The 23,053-nt window shown below is 41.9% G+C and overlaps 1 protein-coding gene and 1 pseudogene across 3 annotated transcripts in view; both read left to right on the top strand.

Annotated features, from left to right (window-relative positions):
* STX11 (syntaxin 11) overlaps positions 1-17,741 on the top strand; it is a 50,201-nt gene extending 32,460 nt beyond the window's left edge. For all 3 annotated transcript variants that reach the window (XM_066373073.1, XM_066373075.1, XM_066373074.1), the window contains one exon: positions 16,497-17,741. In XM_066373073.1, the coding sequence (XP_066229170.1) occupies positions 16,497-17,365 (869 nt within the window). In that variant the 3' untranslated portion in view covers positions 17,366-17,741. The remainder of the gene's footprint in view (positions 1-16,496) is intronic.
* LOC136397060 (nibrin pseudogene) lies at positions 95-3,220 on the top strand (annotated as a pseudogene).
* Positions 17,742-23,053: the final 5,312 nt, after the last annotated feature.

Genomic DNA, 23,053 nt, shown 5'->3' with positions numbered 1-23,053 from the left:
ATTCAATTAAAAAACAAGTAAATAAATGACAAGAAATATGGTAGTATCAAATACTCTACTTAGGTTAAAAATCCCAAACTAACAGCTTCCACCAATGAAGCTCCCAGGTGTAAACAGAGGTGGAGCGCGGGCTTCCCAGCAGCCGCAGACCAACTCCATCCAAAACGACTTCCAGCCGTCCACCAAGAAGAGGGAAAGGGATGAAGAATATCAAAAATCTTCTTCATCTGAATCGGCATGAATAGAAATGGCTTGTTCTGTTCTAGAACAAACACCCCTCAATGTGGAAAAGGAGCAGCATTTATCTCAGAATAGGCCTGTGGGGAGAAAACCAGATAACTTATTTACAGATATAGATTCAAAATCCACTGTGAGAAATTCTGCCAATAGCTCTCTTTCTACAGAAAAACTGAGATCAGGAAAAGAGGGAAATGGATGGTTAAGCCATAGAAGATGAAGTATTGGAGGAGTTATTCAAGAATACAAAACCAGATTTAGAATGTTCAAAAACAAGAGAAAGATGTCAAAATCAGAAAAATGCCAAGATTGGATACAGAAACAAATAACTCTTTTAATGATGAAACAATTCGAGAAAGTAACAAAGTATCTCAAGAAAAATGAAATTGGGAAGCAATGTGAGCTAAAGAAAGAATTGCGATGGTCAACAAAAGAAGAACCATCGAACAGGACAGGCTTTGGGATGATGGTGAAACTCTCCCAAGGATGGAGTTACTGACTGAAGTTAGGCCCCTGGTGGTGAGTAACTGCCTCCAGAAATGCCCCCAGTGTGAATGTTGATTACGGTTGACTAAAGAACTTCAGGAAATTCAGAAAGATTGCATTTGCTGGAGCAGGAGAAGTTCCACAGGTCATTGGAAGATCAGATCGAATGGCTCATCATGCTTGGAGGAATGCAGAATTAACCAGTGGTTAAGGCAGGAAATGGAGGTGCAAAATCAACTTGCAAAAGCAGAGTCTCTTGCTGATGGTCTCCATATTTTTTTTAAATTTTTTATTAATTTTAATGGGGTGACATTGATCAATCAGGGTACATAGATTCAGATAAGACATCTCCAGGTTATTTTGACATTTGATTATATTGCATACCCATCACTCAAAGTCAAATTGTCTTCCATCACCTTCTGTCTGGTTTTCTTTGTGCCCTTCCCCTCCCCCCACCCTCTCACTTTCTTCCCCCGCCCCATAACCTCCACACTCTTGTCCATGTCCCTGAGTCTCATTTTTATGTCCTACCTATGTAAGGAATCATATAGTTCTTAGTTTTTTTATTTACTTATTTCACTCAGTATAATGTTATCAAGGTCCATTCATGTTGTTGTAAATGATCCGATGTCATCATTTCTTAATGGCTGAGTAGTAAGTATTCCATAGTATATATGTACCACATCTTCTTTATCCAGTCATCTATTGAAGGGCTTTTTGGTTGTTTCCATGTCTTGGCCACTGTGAACAATGCTGCAATAGAACTACCATATGACCCAGCAATTCCACTACTGGGTATATACCCCCAAAACTAAAAAAACACTGATGTTCTTTTTAGATACAATCCTAATGTAAAAAGAAGATAACTGAAGATTTTATAAAGAAGTCACAAAAAAACATTTCCTGTCAAGCATTACTTCCTGTTTCCTCTGGGATACATGCACATAGTAGGTGCAAGTTTCAAATTTAAGTTACAAATATTCTGTGGCCTGAGTTTGTTAAATAAAATGCACCCCCCCCCCAAAAAAAAAGATTAGCTAATGAATTTTCTCTTCACATACAGTTTAGGCACCAGATTGCCTTTGGTATTCCTTTTTACCTGATGTCAACTGCACAAAAATACTACTGGTGGGAAAGTATGGTGGGACCTGCCCTATGGTCCTGCGTCCCCGAGAGATGTGCTAGCAGGAGAAACCCCAAGGAAGTCCTGTGGTTTACCAGGGAAACATTCCGTATTTCACATTAGCAGGGGCAGTTCTTCTGAATACTGTCTCCTAACTATTCACCAACTTTAGGATAGAAAAGAGTCTGGGAGAATGAATAACAGACTTGGCCGTGGTTAATTGGTATAGTTAGTAAATATGGTGTAGAATGTCTACTTTCCATGTAAAACAGTTCTATATCTTTTGATTTCTTCTCCTCCCTCCCCCAGAGATCATGGGCTACTTTCATACTTAGAAAAAAGAGATTTTATGGAAATAGACTGAAACAAAAGTAACTTAAAACTCCCAACAATATAGTAATGCACAGGTATTAGTGTTCACTTATGATTGTAGATAAGATGGGTAATAAACTATTAGAAGTATATTATTAAGGGGACTAGTTATACAATAGTTTCTGAATCTATACTAGTTTTTTTGTGTGTGTGTGTGTTTTTTGAGTGAATTAAAATCCCAGAATAGACACTGGACACTGATTGGCAACAAATACAGAGTGCTTACTCTGCCAGGCACTGTTCTAAGAGTTTTACATGGATTACCTCGTGTAAGCCTCTCCACCATCCTAAGCAGGAGGTATTATACATGAGGAAGGTAAGGTATAGAGAAGGTGACTACAAAGAAATGTGACATGCGGAGGTTTGAAAAGCACTCATCCATTAGGAATTGACCTTTCTTACTGCTGGGACCCCTGAAACCAGGGAGGTAGCCCAGGCTGGGCCCAGTGGTGGCAGAGTTGGGGCTTGAATATCTCCCAGGCGCAACACTTGACCACTGTCTTGCGATTCCCTAAGTAGATGTGGAAGCCTGAGCAGATTCTGTGGCTGAAAAGAGGTACCTTGACTGCCTTTCGTCTTCTGACTGATTCGTAGGGCTGTCATCAACTTCCGACGGTCTTAGCAACCTAGTTGACATCCCACCAATTTTTACTTTTTTAGTATGATAATAAGAAACAGTTGTGGTCCAGTTTTGGATGACTAAGGAAGGTTTGGAATATGGCAGTGAAGTGGTGTTAGGAAGCTGCATTATGCCTGCCCGGTGTTCTTCATTTTGGCAATCTGAACAACAGACTTGTGATACACTTAGAGCTATCTCCCTCCATTCCAAAACTGGCTCTTCACGTTTCAGAACCTCTTATGAGACTGAAACCCAGCCAAGGTGAAAGCTGCCCCACGTCTGTGCTGCCCAGCCCCCGCTGCGAAGGACTCCTATTTAGCACACTGCACTATCAAACGATGTCTGCAGAACCCTTCTGCAGAGCCTGCTTGTGTGTGAGATAATCTTTTTTTAGCATTGTTTTTTTTCTTCTTCTTACCATGGCTGTGACCACAATCCTCAAAAGGAAAGGAAGGCTGTCCTCAGTCATGTTAAGAAACAGATGCTCCTTTTATGCGTATGCTTTATTGTAACGTTTGTGTACAACTCGAATAGAATATGGTAAATGTATACTGCATTCAAATCAAGGTGTGTGCTTAGGCCCTGATCATCAGGTGGGTGACATACATCACCAGGACAATTTTTTGGGACATGCTGCTTATGTTTGTGTTTTAAGATCAAAGCAATGAACTTTAGTTTTAAATGCAGGAGTATTTACTTTCCAAAATTATGATTTATCCATGATCCCTGTCGCTCTCCTGGGTTGCCCTTAAAGAAGAACACACATTCTGGGGAATAGAGAAACTGAAGAGGGGTGCACCTGTTAGCTTCGTCAGTTTAACAAGCCACCCCCAAATCATAGTGTCATTTCTTCTGGGTGTGAGGATTAAATGAGATAATTCAAGTAAAGCTTTTACTACAGTAAGTGGCAGAGTGTATTGTATTTCCCCATGTATAAGATGTACCTTTTTTCAAAAAATTGGTGGTCTAAAAAATGGGTGCATCTTATAAAGTGGTTGTGGCATTTCAAATGCCAGAGATGAAACTGAGGACGAGGCAATATATGAAGACGGTGATTCGTCATCAGACGCAGATGAGGACAAGCTAATGGATGGGAGTTTTGACAGTGATGAGGAGTTGTATGAATTTTATGATGAATAAAACTTGAGTTCAGTAACTTTATGTAATACATATTTTTCCCAAATTTCGGGCCCCCAAATTAAGGTCTTATACATGGGGGCGTCTTATACATGGGGAAATATGGAAAGTACTAAGTGGTTCTTTCACTCAACTCACCTGGGCTCAGCCATACAGCAACAGTGGTGGGTCACCTGGGTCATGCGGCTTCTCTTTTCTTGTGGTCCCTATCATCCAGGAGGCTAACCCAGATGTGCTAGTGCTGGTCAAGCCTCCGCTTGCATCATGTTTGCTACTGTCCTCTTGGTCAAAGTACATCTCATGGCCAAGCCCAGATTCAAAGGGTAGGGAAACTGACACAGCTTCTTTTTTTTTTTCTTAAGTGAGAAGCAGGGAGGCAGAGAGACAGACTCTGGCATGTGCCCAAACCAGGACTCACCAGGCAAGCCCCCTACTGAACAATGCTCATCCCATCTGGGGCTGTTGCTCTGTTGCTTGGTAACTGAGCTATTCCAGTGCCTGAGACAAGGCCATGAAGCCATCCTCAGCGCCTCACTGGGGCCTCCAACTCACCCACGGTTGCAGGAGAGGAAAAGAGAGAGAGAGAGAAGGGGGGGTGGAGAAGCAGATGGTTGCTTCTCCTGTGTGCCCTGACTGGGAATTGAACCTGAGACATCCATACACTGGGCTAATGCTCTACCATTGAGCCAACCAGCCAGGGTGACACAACTTCTTGATTGGAGGTACTGCTAGGCCTCTGTGTCCTTTCTTTTTTAATCAAGTATAGTCTACCTCTGATGAAATTTATTCACATTTCTCCTATAAGAAAAACACACTCATCCTAAGGTTTCCCAGAAATCTCATCCCATTAAGGTATCAGTCTCTAAATCCAGAGGCGTATCTATGATTTGAATCACTTCTGGGTACAGATGGGTTACCTCAGATAGCCTCTTGATCCTGAGACAGTGGACTAGAAATGAACTATCTCCTCACAGACACTCAACATAAATGGTGAAACAGGGAAAGGAAAACCAAAATACTTAATCCACTAAAAACAAAGGCACGTGGACAGGATACAGATGGTGACCACTGGTCCATAGGAATCCTACCGAGGTCCATGGTGCTAGGTTCCCCCACTCCTGAGCCAGAGGATGATCCTTGATTAGGACCAGCTGTGCTGCTCAGGAGTGGCTCACTGGTTTCTAGTTCTCCACTGCTCCTGGCTCCACCCTCTTGAATATGCTTCTTTTCTCATAAGAAATGGCTTAGTTTTGCTTCTAAATAGCTTCCTTGACCTCATTCCTGCTCATAGAAAGTCAGATACCCAAAAGCCTCTTTCCCTTTGAATGATCTCTATTTTAGGTCAAACTTTTGTTCTAGTCAGTCAAACTCTTACAAACGTGGTAGATATCCTAAGAAGTTTTAGGATTCATGTCCCTAAAAGCCACTGCCACACTGTCTGCTTTGGGCTGGCTGTCAGGCTGCTATGCGATGACACCTCTAGGAGCTGTAGAGCCGCCTTGTCTAGCTGAGATGGCTTGCTAGACACCACGTTACATTTTACAAAGGTCTTTACTCTGAGGCCATTTCTTAGCATCAGAATATTTTCTTCCCGCCCATTTGCTTCTCCACCCCTCCGCCGCACTTTCCTCTCTGTCTCTCTCTTCCCCTCCTGCAGCCAAGGCTCCATTGGAGCAAAGATGGCCCGGGCGCTGGGGATGGCTCTGTGGCCTCTGCCCCAGGCGCTAGAGTGGCTCTGGTCGCAATATGGCGACGCCCAGGATGGGCAGAGCATCGCCCCCTGGTGGGCAGAGCGTCGCCCCATGGTGGGCGTGCCGGGTGGATCCCGGTCGGGCGCATGTGGGAGTCTGTCTGACTGTCTCTCCCCGTTTCCAGCTTCAGAAAATGAAAAAAAAAAAAAAAAAAAAGAATATTTTCTTCCAACTGGAGACTCTGGAGAGATAAAAGATTCATTTTCCGGTCTTGTGAGCTCTGGTTCTTCTGTTTTCTCTAAACAATGCTTTTTGACTAGATGATTCATTTTAGCTCATCTCACTCTTGCAGAACCTTATATGAGGCTTGCTCCATAAACACTTTCAATATTGTTTTGAGAGCTTTGCAGCTAGACCCAAAATTCATTGTGTCAATTTTAGTTTCAGGCAACCACAGGGAGCGGCTTTGCCAGTTGTTCGCTGCTATCTAATGGGACTTGCCTTTTTTCCCTGACTGCTGAACAATTTTCCCATCGCTCTTGCAACTTCCACTGTGAGTTTGCGTGTCAATTTCCCAGTTTGCGCCAATAGTCCCAAAGTCAATGTTGAATGTTTTAGGCTTTTGTTATGGTAGTGTGCTATTTCTAGATGCCTGTTTCTATATCAGCCAGTTTTTTGCTATCTAAGAAACATGAACAGGTTTTAACATCTTAGACAGTAATGATTTATTATTTCTCACCATTCTGTTGATTGGCTGAGCAGTCTTCTATTGACGTCTCCCGGGTTCCTTCATGTACCTGCAGTCAGTTGATGGGTTGGCTGGGGGCCTCGTCCTCCTGCAGGCAAGCCCAACGTCTTCATGTGGTTGCATCCGGGTTCACAGTAGAAAGCTCCATGTACCAGCACTTTCCAAGCCTCTGCTTGCATCATATTTACTAATGTCACTGTTTGACAAAGCAAGTCCCAGTCTTAAGGCGCAAATTCAAGGTATTGAGAAAGTCTACGCGTCTTGGTTTGGAGGAGCTGCAAGGAATGTGTAGTAAAGTTTTTTCAACTTTCCACAAAAAGCATGTACAAATTTGGGGGGAAAGAATGGGGCACTTAGGGGGTCAAGCCAAAAAAGCCGGATGCGAACCGATGGTCATCACATCAGGTAAATAATCTAACAATTTGATGCTTTCATATCTCAGAGGATGTTCTGGCACTAAAATAGTCAAGTTAATAGCGATCACTTACCGAGGTTCCAGGAAACGCCAGGCTCATGAAAATGCTATGCATACATTACGGCAGGGGTCCCCAAACTTTTTACACAGGGGGCCAGTTCACTGTCCCTCAGGCCATTGGAGGGCCGGACTATAAAAAAAAACTATGAACAAATCCCTATGCACACTGCACATATCTTATTTTAAAGTAAAAAACAAAACAAAACGGGAACAAATACAATATTTAAAATAAAGAACAAATAAATTTAAATCAACAAACTGACCAGTATTTCAATGGGAACTTTGCTCCTCTCACTGACCACCAATGAAAGAGGTGCCCCTTCCGGAAGTGCCGCAGGGCCGGATAAATGGCCTCAGGGGGCCACATGCGGCCCGCGGGCCGTAGTTTGGGGACCCCTGCATTACAGTATTATTGCTGTCACTGGAAATGAAGAGCAGGGCAGCAGAGCAGAGGAGAACACATGTTCTTTGTGGCAAGCCCACTTCCAGGAGAATAAAGGAAGAAGCAGCTGGGCTACCTCGAACAGTTTCTCCTTCTAGATTCACCAGTCAGATGAGGAATTCATGCCCTGTGGCAGGAGGAGGTGGAGAGAGGTACCTGCAGGGAAGGAAATCTCAGAGTGGGAAAGAGTGTTTCTTCCTAACAGTACTATCCCCACTGACCGCCACCTCTTTCCACAGCTTCAGTGCAGGATTGAGTGGACAGGACATCAACATAGCATCTGGACAGATGTGAGCTTAAGTCCCAGCCTACTCACTTACTACCGGGATGGATTGGATACAGAATTTAACTTCTTTGGAATCTAGTTATTAGTCAATTGAAAATTCTGCCACCCTCCTCACAAAGTTATTGGGAGCACTGTTGATGGAGTATATAGCAACTGTTTAGTATAAAGAGTGAAGTATTGGACACTCAGTTTGTCTCTGATACTAATTTTTTCTTCCTTGTTTTACTTAGTAGTTTTGATTATAGAAGGTTGCCAACCTACACAGAGCTTAGCATGATTAAATGCTTGGTTTTTATCTAACCTGTAAGAGGAATGGTACAGTGTCAGTATATGGAAATAACCAAGGCAGGGTTGACATTTTAATGCCAAGGAAAGAAACATTTTAAAACAAACCAAAGTGCATCAGGCAACCACGGGGAGCAGCTTTGCCAGTTGTTTGCTGCTATCTAATGGGGCTTCCCTTTCCTGACTGCTGACCAATTTTCCCATTGCTCTTGCGGTGAATATTAATCACACAGTTCAAAGGTATTAATAGTGACAATCTGAGTCATCAATAAGTTGGGTCCATTGACCTCTTTTTAAGGAAGGAATGAGATATATCACTGGATTTTAGAGGAGGATTTCCAACAAAAAAAAATAAGTGAACACCTTTTACATTTGAAGAGAGGAGCTTTAGTTAGGTAAAAGTCCCTTATGTGAAAACCTCATGCATTGATGATGTTGGATAACAGATTTCTCTGCAGCCAAAAGTAATAATTTACTTCCTTGGAGAATTGATAGGCAGTAACCAGCCACTGAAAGAGTGGCTCAAAGAACTTTGTCTAAGAGAAAGAGGAGGAGCAAAAGGAATGAAAACATTCTGTGAGATGGTCCATGGCTGGTATTAAGAGTTGGAAGAAAAACAGTCATTAATGATCCTGGAAACTCTATTGATTTCTCTTAAAAAATATTTCATGGTATATTTATAAAATGTAAAGTTTGATTAAAGACACAGATATTTCCAAATTGGACTCAAAATTCTTTTTCTTTTTTTTTTTTTACATAAATTTCATCTGTATTTTCCAGACAAAAGCTTGGTTCACATTCCAGAGCGAAAGCCAAATCAGGTGTCAGACACAGCAACGTTTGTAAATGTAAACCTGATGAGGGTGGGAAGATTTCAGGAGGCGACTTGACCCCTGACCCCGGCGGTACATCTCTTTACCTTCTGCCTGAGCAAGTTCATCTGCTAGCATGTCCTCTCTTATCTTGTCTGCCCTCCCGACTGTACAACTTCTCTCTCCATGGGTCCATGCGTGGTTTCTTCAACAGTCTTGGGTCAGTCATAACCATAGTGACTCTTTGTTACAAGAGAGTTATCTGTGAACCTTAATAATTCTGCGGACTTCTGGATGGGCAACTCCTGGTCAAATGCTCTAATACCTGAAACATCCCAGTGTTGGGGAAACTCTGACATGAAGACGTTACTATGGGAAAGAAGATAATGGTTCTAAATGATGAAAAGAGATTCATGTGTTCACCCAGATCTAGGTTATTAGATGTTAATAATTGTTCCATATTTAAAACCTTGATTAAGGAATGCTGTTTGTGTACTCCTGATTTCATATGTTGAAATCCTAACCTGCAAAGTGACAGTACCAGAAGGTAGGGTCTTTGGGAAGTGATTAGGTCAGAAGGTAGAGCTCTCACAAGTGGATTGCTGTCCTTATCAGAGAGGCCCTAAGAGCTTGCTTGCCTCTTCTGCCATGTGAAATTGCAGCAAGCTGGACATCTGTGAACCAGGATTGGGCCCTCCCTAGACACAGAATCTGACCTTGCTGGTACCTGATCGCAGAAATATGAGAAATAGATTTCTGTTGTTTATAAGCTACCCAGTCTGGGGTTATGTTGACACAGCAGGTCGAATGGACTTAGATAGGAATAAGTTCCCTATAAGACTGAGGACATCAGAAGCCATTTTTTAGGGAGGACGAGGGAAAAGAAGCCGGCAAAACTTTGTGGTTTACAGATCGGCTCTCCAATTAGACTTTGGATTCGTATCTCAGTTTCACATTTATTAACTGTGTGACTTTAGGCAAGTTGCATACACTCCGGAGGCTTCAAGTTTCCTCACCTGTAAAATGGGGATGAGGCTGATTCCCCATGTAGACTGCACAGGCTTAGCTGTAGAGCAGAATGTGTGGGTCAAGCACAGGGACAGCTGCTTTGCTTGAGAGTGCATTTCTGCAGATGCTGCTTTAAGTAAAGTCCCGACTGCCCACCGGCTGTTTATTGACTTTGCACACTGACCTTCCTTCTTTGCTGGAGGTATTGGCAGAAAATTCTGATTGAGGAAACTGAAAAAATGAAAGTGTCAGGGAACAACAAATGAGTAAAAGCAATTGCAAAGTGGAGACTGTTCTTTTAGATTGGACTCTCTCCAAAATGCTTTGGAGAAGCTCCTTCCTGTTTTTTGCTTTGGAAGAGAGAGGAAAGACAACACATTTTTTATTATTTCTTCTGGCCTTGCACTTTTATAATTGTAATCCATCTCAGCGAACAGTCTTCAATTCTCAAATTGTGTTTTGAGTAAATCCCGAGAAATTAAACTATTAAATGTGTTCTGATCCAACACAAGTTTTTGTGTTTTGTGTTTTTTGTGTGTGTGTGTGTGTTTTGTTTTTAATCAGCAAGAAGATAAAAATCTCTTTTTAGCCTATAATTTTCAGAAATTCAGAGAATGATTTTTCTCTCTTAAATGTGTTATTTTTTTAAATCAAGAAATGAAGCAGAACCCTGGGTTTTATCCAGTTGAATGAAATTATTATTTATGGATTTGAATCCATCTGTTTGGAAAAGTACACTTGTTATCCTTTAAGGATGTATTACTATGGCATGTCCTAAAATGTAACCACTAAATTATTGTGACATAGGACCTCTAAGGGATTTCCTGGTCCCTACCAGATGTTTGTGCTGATGGTTGGGCTGAAGGCACTGGCTGAGGTTGTGGAGAAATGTGTATTCAGGGGCTGTGCATGTTGTGCCCAGCACTAGGGTGCCTGGCCACATGGACGAGCATCTAGAGAGCCGAGTACGCCCAGTTCACCAGGCTCTGTGCCCGGGTGCAGGGGTGAACTTAGCAGGAGAAAGGGGCACTCTTCTAGCTTTTACAAAGATGTTATATGTTCCCTACAGAAAGGCTCATTAAGGCACTATATGGACCAATGGTGAACCTAGGCATAAAGACATTCTGATTTAGAATCATTTTCTTTTAACAAGACTTTAAAAATTGGTATAAAATCAGGACAAAGAAGAGATAGATGTTAAAATATGAAAATCAGAGCCCGGTCACTTCATTGCTGAAGTGGGGGAGACATTGCTTGGAAGTCCTCATCGGAAGTACACTGGGGCTAGATCTTTTAGTTTCACTAATAGCAGAATGTGTGTGTCTGTGTGTCTAAATGTGTATTTTAGTTCCTAAATGAGACAAAAGTCTTCAACTCTCTGAATTCACATTACAGAAGGATAGTCTCTAATACACTTCTTTGTTATGACTACAAAAAGAAGGCCCTTACGTGCTTTGGGATTTGTCCTCTTCCTAGGTCTACAAGTTCATTTCCATCACGACCCTCACATGACTGGCTCATTGCCCCACTCTGCATTGTGCATCCCCGTCTGAAGTTCTCGTGACTTGTAAAAACACGTTAACCTGTTGCTGTGAAACAAGGGAAAGTTTTTATTTTCTGGTAGTAGGAAATTTTTGCTTAATGCATATATTGCTTAATGTAATGTATGGATTATATAAAGACCTCCTTTTAACCTAATTCTCTCTTCAAAGACCTTATCTTCAAATACGATTACATTCTGAGTTACTTGGGTTAGGGCTTCAACATATGATTTTGAGAGGGAGTACAATTCAGCTTGTAACTATGTAGCAACATTTTTTCCTTGTTCTCTTTACAGTACGTAAACACAAAGCCTCTCATTTATGATCAGAGACATGATTATATATGTATGATGTTTGTAATGGATTTCCTTAGACTGTCATGAAACAATGGCATTTATAGTTGTCCATTGAAGCACCCAGGATGTGAGTTATTTACGTAGTTCTCACCCCCCTCAGTGGCCTTCAGAAGTAGGCACAAACCTGCTTTCTGAGCCTTTCTCTTCCGATCTTTGTGAATCTTTCCTTATCAACTATTTGCTTGTCAAGTTGGCCCTAACCTGGGGACTATTATAAGTTGTCTGGAACTGTAGGTGTTTGTGAATAAAAAGCTACCATAATAAATATCTAAGGAATGTGTCACAAATTCAGTGTGCATTTGAATCACCTGGAGCTCATCCAAGGCCGACTGAATCAGGAATTCTAAACAGCCCAGGCACCTGTAATGCTTGCAGCTGTCCAGAAGATTCCATTGCTTCCGAAAGTCTGAGAGCCACTGAGCAACCTTCACTTATCTGCTTCTTTAATTTCTCTTACATAACATCTTATTGCCCAAGAAGTTGTACAATTTCCCTTTTCTTCCCCGAGGGATCTAGTTCTCAGGACAGATGATATGCCTGCCTGAAAAGAGAATTAGAAAGCAGAAGTGGATGTCTAATAGTTGGTTCTAAATTTTCTTTTGAATTCTTCATCCCTGTATGAATCAAAGCAGGATTTTTTTCCCAACTATGTGAGTACAATTTACTATAGTTTATTACATTATTCTTTATCACAGTGAGACAGGAAGGCCAATAGAATTGTCTGATTTTTCTTTTTAATTTAGCATAATTCTCTTTTTAGAATCTCACAGTTCAGAATCAAGTTACTAGAATGTGTAGGTTAGTTTGATGTTTTTTCTGTGCATATATATATGTATATGATTTTATTTCTTGATTTTTAGAGACAGTAGAGAGAGAGAAGGGGGAAGGAATGGGAAGCATCAACCCATAGTTGCTTCTCATATGTGCCTTGACCTGGCAAGCCCAGGGTTTTGAACCGGCAACCTCAGTGTTCCTGGTTGATGCCTTCTCCACTGTGCCACCGCAGGTCAGAACTTACTTCTATATTTTAGTATAACTGCAGCAAGAAATATAGCTGAAACTTTTGGAGAACATTCTTAGAGACAGCAACCTCTTCGCTTGACTTCCTGTCATAGTTTTTTTAATGCTTGCTCCTTGGCAGTCAGGATGCTTTCTAGGTCAGTGGGACCAACCCATCTGGGGCTGGACTGGGCCAGGAAGGTGGGCAAGAAGGCAAGGTAAAAGCCAACTTCTTGTCTACACCTCCATAAAGAATTTTTAATTCCACACACTGTTCCTTTCTGTCTCCTTACCAGATTATGGAATGAGACTTCAAACAAGCTTAGGCCTTTACCTGATTTAGGACCCATGACTTTAGATTGTTAGGTCTTCAGAAAGAATGTCCGTCTCTGAACATCATCTAAGGCCATTTTCTGTATGATTGAAGTGTGCTTTGCCCTTCATGTTATGAATGAGATGATTCATGGCTTTAAGTGAGCAATACAGAGTATGGCAATTGTCTAGAACTAGGGGACATAGACAAGCAGTCTGTGTCTCCCCCAATGTTCTGGTGTGTGGCACTGTCACTCAATCACCCATTTCTTTCCATTGTAGTGCCTCCTGAGTCTTGGCCAAGATGCAAGGAGGGCAGGTATCATGTATCACTTATTCTTGCCTTGTTCATCAAAATTTATTCTTCCTGTCTCTCATCTACCTCATATAGTTTAGAATAAATTGGGCACTACCTTAAACAGATGGATATAGCTCCACCTCATAGTAGCTAACTAATGTACTTTTCCTGGGTCACATAATGTGGTAACCTGTTTGTAATGAATATGAGCCCCATTTTAGGGTCCCTAGCCCAGGGGACCTATTCCCGGGAAGAGGAGTCCCCCTAACATCTGGCTTTGGAAACCAGCGAGGATTACATCAGAGAGAAATGAAGAGCCATGAAAGACCAAGACTCTATTCTTGAAGGACTTCCCCACAAACTCGCTCACTTCGAGCTCCAGTGCAGAGGCAGCACTCAGAGAAGCGCCTAGGTCATACAGGGAGGAATTTAATTGACCGTTTTTACTAGCAGGGGTCTCCAAACTATGGCCCGTGGGCCGCATGTGGCCCCCTGAGGCCATTTATCCGGCCCCCACCGCACGGAAGGGGCACCTCTTTCATTGGTGGTCAGTGAGAGGAGTACTGTATGTGGCGGCGCCGCAAAGCGCGGTGTTGCTCACGTATAGTACTACTTCCGGTGATGCGGGAAGCACGTCATATCACTTGTTATGGCTAGCAGTGCCAAATATGGAACCAGACATTGACCGTCTAATTAGCCAAAAGCAGGCCCATAGTTCCCATTGAAATACTGGTCAGTTTGTTGATTTAAATTTACTTGTTCTTTATTTTAAATATTGTATTTGTTCCAGTTTTGTTTTTTTACTTTAAAATAAGATATGTGCAGTGTGCATAGGGATTTGTTCATAGTTTTGTGTGTTTTTTTGTTCTCTTTTTTGTATTTTTCTGAAGTTGGAAACTGGGAGGCAGTCAGACAGACTCCCACATGTGCCCGACCGGGATCCACCCGGCATGCCCACCAGGGGGCGATGCTCTGCCCATCTGGGGTGTTGCTCTGTTGCAACCAGAGCCATTCTAGCTCCTGAGGCAGAGGCCATAGAGCCATCCTCAGTGCCTGGGCCAACTTTGCTCCAATGGAGCCTTGGCTGCTGGAGGGGAAGAGAGAGACAGAGAGGAAGGAGAGGGGGAGGGGTGGAGAAGTAGATGGGCGCTTCTCCTGTGTGCCCTGGCCAGGAATCGAACCTGGGACTCCTGCACGCCAGGCCAACGTTTTACCACTGAGCCAACCAGCCAGGGCCTGTTCATAGTTTTTATTATAGTCCGGCCCTCCAACGGTCTGAGGGACAGTGAACTGGTCCCTTGTGTAAAAAGTTTGGGGACTCCTGGTCTTTAGGATAAGGGCCAAAAGATCAGGGATCAGTGGGAACTCTCTTTGGGACAGAAGTGTTGGCAGATGTCATTGTTCCATTGTTGTGCTCTTCTTCCACCTAGCTGGCCCAGTTCAGGCAGGCACCAAATCTGTCGCTCTCCATTAACCTGGCTAACACCTTTTACCTTGGCATGGCATTCCTCAGAGACCCTCCCCTGCCCAACCTGCTTGGCCTGGTCAGAATTAATCCTGAGCATGCTCCTAGACCTTCTAAATAGGCGGAGGCCAGCCTTGGCACAAAGCACAGTCTTTCCAACCACTCTCGAGCTCACGCAAGTGACGGCCAGCCTCAGCTCGAAGTGCTGCCTTTCCAAGTGGCCACATACCTGGCACGGTGGGGGTTGGCCTCGGCTGGCTTTGTAGCTCCCACCAAGGAGATCCAAGCCCAGCACAAGGGGCGCCCACCTCAGCCTGCACTGGAGCCCCTCCCAAGAGGCTCCAAATGTGGCATTTTCCTGCTTAATAGTGTATATAGTCTTTCATGACTCACTTTTGTATGTTTGCTGAAGATAGTTGCATATAGTGGTTAAGTGGGCTGCTCTGGAGCCCAAATATTCACTTGCTGGTGACCGTGGGTAAGTTCTTTAATCTTCCCATGCTCAGCTTACCAACTCTGATAATGACAATGCTTACTGCATAGAGTCTGTGCAAAGATTGAAGAAGGTATCACGTAAAAAGTGCCTGGAAATTAGTTGCTGGCACTATGTAAGCACCTAGTACATATTAGCTACTCTTATGGAAAAAAAATATGGACATAGAGAACATAATTTTCCCTTGCTAAGCAGGGAAATGATCACACCCACCCTTAAAAAAACATGGAAACTCTATTCGAGCTGCCAACTGGTTTCAAAAAGTGGGAAAATATTGCTGCTGTATGATGGAGATATAGGGATATGTTTTATTATTGCTACTGAGCTTGTGTATGATTGAAATTTTCCATGTAATTTTTTTAAAACACCTTTGTTAATGACGCTTACCGCTAGAGACCTTGGAAAAAACTGTAATGCTTTCATTACTGACTCTTCCTCTGACTTGTGCTATGTGATTCCTGCTTAAATGTATAATATATCTTATTTCTGCTCATGTCTCCTACTTATTAAAATCACATTAAACCCTTAAGTATTTTCTTATCTCCTTTACTTTTAATACCTTTCATTAGAATATATCTTTTTTTTTCTCCTCAAACATTTGTAAGCACTGAGTATTGAACAAGCACTTAAACTAAGCTATGTATCAATGTTATTGGCCTGAAGAACAAGAAAATTTCAACTTCCAAATTTTATACTTCCTTGTTAGATTTCTTTTGTCTTTTTGTATTTTGTTTTACTTGAAGCATGTTTTAGTTTTATAACATTTTTAAAAGAAAAAAAATAATTAAAGCACCATTTGTATGGTCACTATTCAAAGAACTGTTATACAGGACTGAGATGCTCACCAATGCTGAAATAGATACAAAGTAGAAATGTACACTTGACCCCAAAGCCTTGTAAATTGACTCTCTCTATTAAAAACTGTGAATTTTGCAAGTATTTTCTTCATATTTTTCCTTTTCCTGTGTCTGTTTTGATTTGCAATTATCAGAGAACTTAAAAGCAGGAAAAAAAACTGGTTCCCAATGTAACCTACAATTTAAAATGGCTGTTTGAGTCCTGGGCACCTGTAATATTGGACTGCCAGGGGCCAACAGGTTATAAAAATACACGGTGCTCAGGACTCCCAGTCACATTAGTCCTTTAAAAGCAAATGTCATGGAACATTTAGCTCATTTTAGTGCATTTATCACACCCAGGAATAAAGAATTGGGAGTGCTGAGGCAGAATGTTGCTTTAAAGCTTCAATTCCCTCCGTGCAAATATTTGACTCTCACTAAAGGAATTTCATCTTGGTATCTCCACTTGCAGGCAAAATGAAGGACCGGCTCTCAGAACTTCTGGAGTTAACCAAGCAGTATGACCAGCAGTTCCAAGATGGGGACGATGAATGTGACTCGCTCCAGGAGGACATCGTGTTCGAAACGGACCACATGCTGGAGTCCTTGTACCGAGACATCCAGGACCTTCAGGCTGAAAACCAGCACCTGATGGCCGACGTGAAGCGGCTGGGAAAGCAGAATGCCCGCTTCCTCACGTCCATGCGGCGTCTCAGCAGCATCAAACGCGACACCAACTCCATTGCCAAGGACATCAAGGCCCGCGGCGAGAGCGTGCACCGCAAGCTGCGCGCCATGAAGGTGCTGAGCGAGGCGGCCGAGGCGCAGCACGGCCCCAACTCGGCCGTGGCGCGCATCTCCCGCGCGCAGTACAGCGCGCTCACCCGCGCCTTCCAGCGCGCCATGCACGAGTACAACCAGGCCGAGATGAAGCAGCGCGAAAACTGCAAGATCCGCATCCAGCGCCAGCTGGAGATCATGGGCAAGGACGTCTCGGGCGACCAGATCGAGGACATGTTCGAGCAGGGCAAGTGGGACGTGTTTTCCGAGAACCTGCTGGCGGACGTGAAGGGCGCGCGGGCGGCCCTCAATGAGATCGAGAGCCGCCACCGCGAGCTGCTCAAGCTGGAGAGCCGCATCCGGGATGTGCACGAGCTCTTCCTGCAGATGGCGGTGCTAGTGGAGGAGCAGGCCGACACCCTGAACGTCATCGAGCTCAATGTGGAGAAGACCCTCGACTACACCGGCCAGGCCAAGGCTCAGGTGCGCAAGGCTGTGCAGTACAAGAAGAAGAACCCCTGCCGGACCATCTGCTGCTTCTGCTGCCCCTGCCTCAACTAGCTGGCTGGCCTGGGACACTGAGCCCTGTCCCAATGAGAATGAACTGAGCAGCGCACGGCAAAAGATTTGGGGCCTCCCTTTATGGGGGTGAATTGTCCCAGCTCCTGTGGACCTCAATTTTCAGAGAAAGAAGAAACTCATAGTCCAAGAATTCCAACCCAGCCCATGCTTGGGAGGATAGTTGATGCCGTCCAGTGTTTCTTCAGTAAGCATAGAAATGCCCACTGACATCATTATATGGCAACTTGCACCCCTGCCCTCTTCACCGAAGCCAAATAGAACTGACGTTGTAGCGTATTGAAGGGTAAATGTCTCAGGCTTGTTTTCTAATGCAGTACTAGGAAGAAGGCAATTCCGCATTGGCTAATAATATAAACTGATCAAAACAAATTCATTTACCCTATCCTGAACGTGCCTTAGTTCTGTTCAGTTTCACATCTTTCATTTCTGATTTTCATCTGGTTTATGCTATGTGATTTCTGGCTAGATGTGTATCTTTTTTTCTGCTCACCTCTGTACTTACTAAAAACACATTTAACACTCACTATTTTCTTATCTCTTCACTTTATATATCTTCCATCAAAATATAGTTTGGGATTTCTTTTCCAAATATTTTAAAGCACTGAGTATTGAACAAGCACTCAAATTGATGTGTGTACCAGTCACAGTTTATATATTTTTCATAAATAAAAATAATTTAAAACTTATCTTTTTTTACTTGATTATTACAAATGCACGTGTAAATGTAAATAGGAAGTACTAATATTCACTAATGCGTGTATATAATGACCAATTGGTTTCCACTTTATTTTTGTAAATTGTAAACTATAACTATCAAGAAAAAACACTTTTACTGGTTATTGGTGTTGGTTCTTTTGTTTTGAGTTTATCTCACTCCCATCTGCACGTCCAGTCCAGTTTGAATCAAAACTTTGAACAACTCTGCATCAGTTATGGATCAAGACAGATGTGAACAGCTGAAAATGCATTACAGAACTAGAAATAAAATAACATTCTTGGGAGTATTATTTTTGTTTTACTGTGGACCATTTCCTTCATGCATTTAAATAGAGTAATTTAAGTTAGAACAACTGTTTAAGTTAGTTTAATAAACATTTCATTATACATATCCCTTTTGTGTATTTGTGCCTCAGTTTACTTTTTAAATTATTGTGTTAAAAAATCCTTCTGGCTGCTCAAAGCTGCAACATCTGGATGGGACTCTGAAGAGAGAAGGACAAATGAACCAGAATTCACATGGGAGTGTCTTCCTTCCTCTCCTGAGGTACTTACAATAGTTTAGCAAAATCATCATGTTTTAGAGATTTGGCTTCATTTGCAAATTTTGGAATACCCTTACCTTATTTTTGGAATACGTGTTTACCTCGTTTCCTGTCTTTCTCCTGCGTCAACTCTGAATTCTTTCTACTCAATATTTAATAAATGAGAATTTATTCAGTGGTCATAATTCTCAGGTCCTTTGTACAGTGAAATTTTAACAGGAGTAGAAAGAAAAGTGTGTGAACTCCGTAACTCACTGACTAAATGGCTGATGACCATGAAAATCTGGCCCTGCAAACTAATTTTAATTTCATGGTTACATATGAGAATTGTGGAAACCAAGCCCCACTGGGCTCTTCTCAGCTTCCTCCCGATTTCTTTCTCAGCTAACTCCAGGGATGTTTCACCTCTGACCTAATCTGACCCAATTCCCTTTCTCTAAAAATAATAATAATAAAAGTCTCAATACAGCTCCATTGCTATTCTTTCGTGGAAGAGAAGAGATAGTGTAAATACAGACCACCAGCTAGTTTCCACAAGAGAGACTAAATTCATGCATTTGACTTGTTTAAACCCATAAAGCATTTTCTTTGCTAGAAACCACTCATAAAAGTAAACAAATTTTGTGTATTTTTGAATTTCACATTGAAGAATTAAGTAAAAGCTAGGCTTTAATATACTAAGAGATGAATGAACTCTTGCCTAGGAAAAGGCAAGAATTTTTCTTTCTGCTTTTCAGTAGCCATCTGTGTGTGAGCCCAGACTCAGGACCCCACTATCTTGGTTTAACTCTCGTCTCTGCCTCATGCTAGCTGTATGACTTGGCATGCTCTTTGATGTCTCTGTGCCTCAGTTTCCTCATCTGTAAATTGGATATAATAAGATCTACCTCATAAAGTTGTTCTAAGAAGTAAACGACTAAATATGTATCCAAGAACACTTAGGAAGCTCCTGAAATATGCTAGGTGCCATATTCATTAATGTTATGAAATGACTTTCTCATAGACCGAGAGAGCTGTTATTGGCTTGGGTAACTAAATATTATAGTAATTAACTGCTGAGGAAAAACAAATACTTATCCTTCTGTTAACAGTCTTTCATAAAATTAAATAAAGAAACCAAGACCCTCTTTTCTTTGAATACGAGGGCGCTTTTTTTTTTTCCTACAGTGGAAAAAAACTATTTTTCATGGTGGCATTTCTATTCTTCTTGTATCCAAACATGTTCTGAAAAAGAAATTAAATGTTCCATTCAAAAAGTTAAGCAGGAAGCAGCTGTTCTGCTCAATTTGGCAAGTGCTTTCCCCCGATTCTTCCCAAGCTTGAGTCACAAATCCCCAGAAGGAGTTCAGCTGTGGAGGCCGGTCACAGTAGACCGAAGGGAAGGGATCGCTTGGCTTTTCCCATATCCTGCCCTGTTTCCCTGAAGCCCTTCTTGGCTCTGACTGCCAAAGCACGCAGTGGGTAAAATGCAAGCTTTTTTCATAGGACAAGGTGCTACAGCGCCACCAAGAGATGCTGTAGTTGGTTTACCCGGTCTGTGATGCTCTGAACTTGGCAAACTCTGAAGAGTGGCTCTGGACAAAAAAAGCAGACTTTGTGCTAAATCTGCAAAATCCATCCACTAATTTCATTTCACGTAGGAAATGAAAGAACCCAACACAAAAAACAATAGAGGCTTTCGGGCTGAAAGGGGAAATTTTTTAAAGCTATTCAAACAAAAGCGGTGACTACCTCCATATGCCACACACTTTATAGCCACAACCACAGATTATAGATGGTGACAACTCCAGAAATATTGGAAATAAGAAAGATGCTCACCTAGGAGGCATCAGTATTCAGTATAATCTGAATTACAGTTTTGTAAAAACCCATCAATAATTTTAAAATGTTTGAACTGTGACATCATGGAAGGAAGTTTATGTCCTTTCAAAATAATGACTTGGAAAGAAATCGTGTTCTTGTACCAATGGTTTATATTTATTTAAAAAGAGTCTCTGTTCTTTATAATCAAAAAGTAAGTTAAATGGCTTCATTTGCAAATTTTTTTCAGGCTCTACAAATAAAGTTCCTATCTTGCCAGGAAAATACCAAAAATTGTGTATAGCTTAAAAGTAATAAAATAGTGCAACTGTTGTCAGATTTGTGTATAACTCTTACGATTCTATTTTCTACCATCAGACATAATTTCTACTCCTTTTTGAAATATGCCAAGTATCTCTGTCTGCAGCATGCAAGTCATTCATTTGTAGTCAAGATGATAGTTTGAAACATCCAGTAGTAATCAGAGTAACAGTTGACTTGCTGTTGGTAGCAAAATTGAAAAACATGCAATTAATAAAACGGAGCCATTAGAAATGAAAAATGAATGGGATCTAGACTATGATTTCACCATCATGTAACTATTGAGCATCTTTATTACCATCATGTGTTATAAAAAATAGGTAAGGTATCCTTATATAGTGGAAATTTTTGTTGTAAAGATTATATATTTACTAGTGAAAAAGAAGGCTTTCTGAGCTGAGGCCCTGAGTGATACTAGATAAGATGGCTTAAAACCAATGATATCCTGAAAAATGAAGAGTAAAAAACAAGTCCCATCGCTATTATTTTTCAATTCTTGGTGTTCATTTTAAAATTATTATTATTTTTTTTTCTTAAGTGAGAAGCAGGGAAGCAGAGAGATAGATTCCTGCATGTGACCTTACTGGGATCAACCGGACAAGCCCCCTATGGGGTGATGTTCTGCCCATCTGGGGCCATTGGTCTGTTGCTCAGCAACTGAGCTATTTTAGCACCTGAGGCAAGGCAATGGAGCCATCCTCAGAGCCCGGGGCCAACTTGCTTCAGTGGAGCCATGGTTGTGGGAAGTGAAGAGAGAAATAGAGAGAGAGAAGGGAGAGGGGAAGGGGTGGAGAAGCAGATGGCCATTTGGTCTGTGTGCCCTGACTGGGAATCAAACCCAGGACATCCACACATTGGGTCGATGCTCTACTGCTGAGCCAACCAGCCAGGGCCAAAAGAATTCTTTATATACCATTTTAATTGTAAGCATCCTTAGCTACTTGGAGTGCTTCCATTTTTCCTAATATGAAGGGTGGAGCAAAAGTAAGTTTACAGTTGTTCATTATATCTCTTTATTTTTATTTTCAAATAGGCCTAGGTATTTGCATGTGCCTAGTCTAGCTATCCCAAACAGAAAGGCGCTTGAAGATGTGTAATAAGAACTTACATGTAATGCATGTGTTCCTCCATTTCTTTGCCAGGATTTGTCTATGAATATGAAGCTATGAAATATCCCCTAATTTTTGTGAGCAGTATATTTCTTCATCAGTGTGGTCTTCAGTTATGTGCCTCTTTTGCCTGATACCTCCTGCAGGTCTTAGGTTACCCACACCTGGGGATTTGTTCTAAGACACTATGAATCTATTGTGAACAAGGTAGGCAAGAAGAAGAGAAGCGATGAGTAAGTATCCACACACAGCAAAGCTCACTGGCTGAGGCTGAGCAATGCCTCCGTGTTCGCAGTTCTCTTGGTGTTAGATGCTACCTCGTCTTGGTTCTATACTCACTCCCCAGCCCCTCAGCTTCTTTGGTTTGTTTGCTGTATGTGTGGACTTTTCACTCTGCGTGTTCCTGTTTGTTTAGTTTCTGTTCAACTGCTTGCTCTGACACTACGTCCTGACTGCTGTTCGTCTGTCAGTTTCCCCGGCTGTCTTTCATCCTGACCTTCAACTTTATACACTTTGGGCACTAGTCTGGGTCTGATCATACTTTGCTCAATAGTTGTCCCATCCCAAACAGACAGACATGTCATTCAACCAACATAATACCCATTGGTGTAACACACCAGTTTATGGACTGCTTTGATCTCATTTTTTTTCCATGACAATCTTGTGAAGTAATACTACCATCTCATTTTTTCTAAGAGGTGGAAACTAAGAATTCAGTCCTCTAATATTTAATAATAGTTATGTATTTCCTTATACCTGTTTCTTACATTCATATTACTAAGTTTCCTCCCTATGAATGTTCATGTCAACATTAATCTAGAAGCACAAATTGCATGAAGAGAATGTGTTATTATCTTTGACTAATCTCTGTAACATTAATAAGATGTGCTCTTCCTTTGGTCTTCTGAGTCCACATTTTCTCCCTACCTTTGGCTCCTCGTCCTTAGTTAGTCTTCTTTGTGTGTTCTCCTTCTTCCCAGCCCTATTGCCAAGTTTGCATTCAAGGCCTCATCCCTTCTCAGTCTACCCAATTTCCCGGGGATGTTTCTCTTACGGCATTTCATGTGCCACCTTCCTAAATGCCGATGGTTTCCAGATCTGCATCTCCAGCCCTGACTTCCCAGCTGAGACTGGGGTCTGTACATCCGAGTCTACCAAACATTTGCAAGCAGATG

Source organism: Saccopteryx leptura, chromosome 3, assembly GCF_036850995.1.
Source record: "Saccopteryx leptura isolate mSacLep1 chromosome 3, mSacLep1_pri_phased_curated, whole genome shotgun sequence".
NCBI lineage: Eukaryota > Metazoa > Chordata > Mammalia > Chiroptera > Emballonuridae > Saccopteryx > Saccopteryx leptura.
Note: the sequence above shows the minus strand (reverse complement) of the source record. Positions and strands in the feature narration are given on the sequence as shown.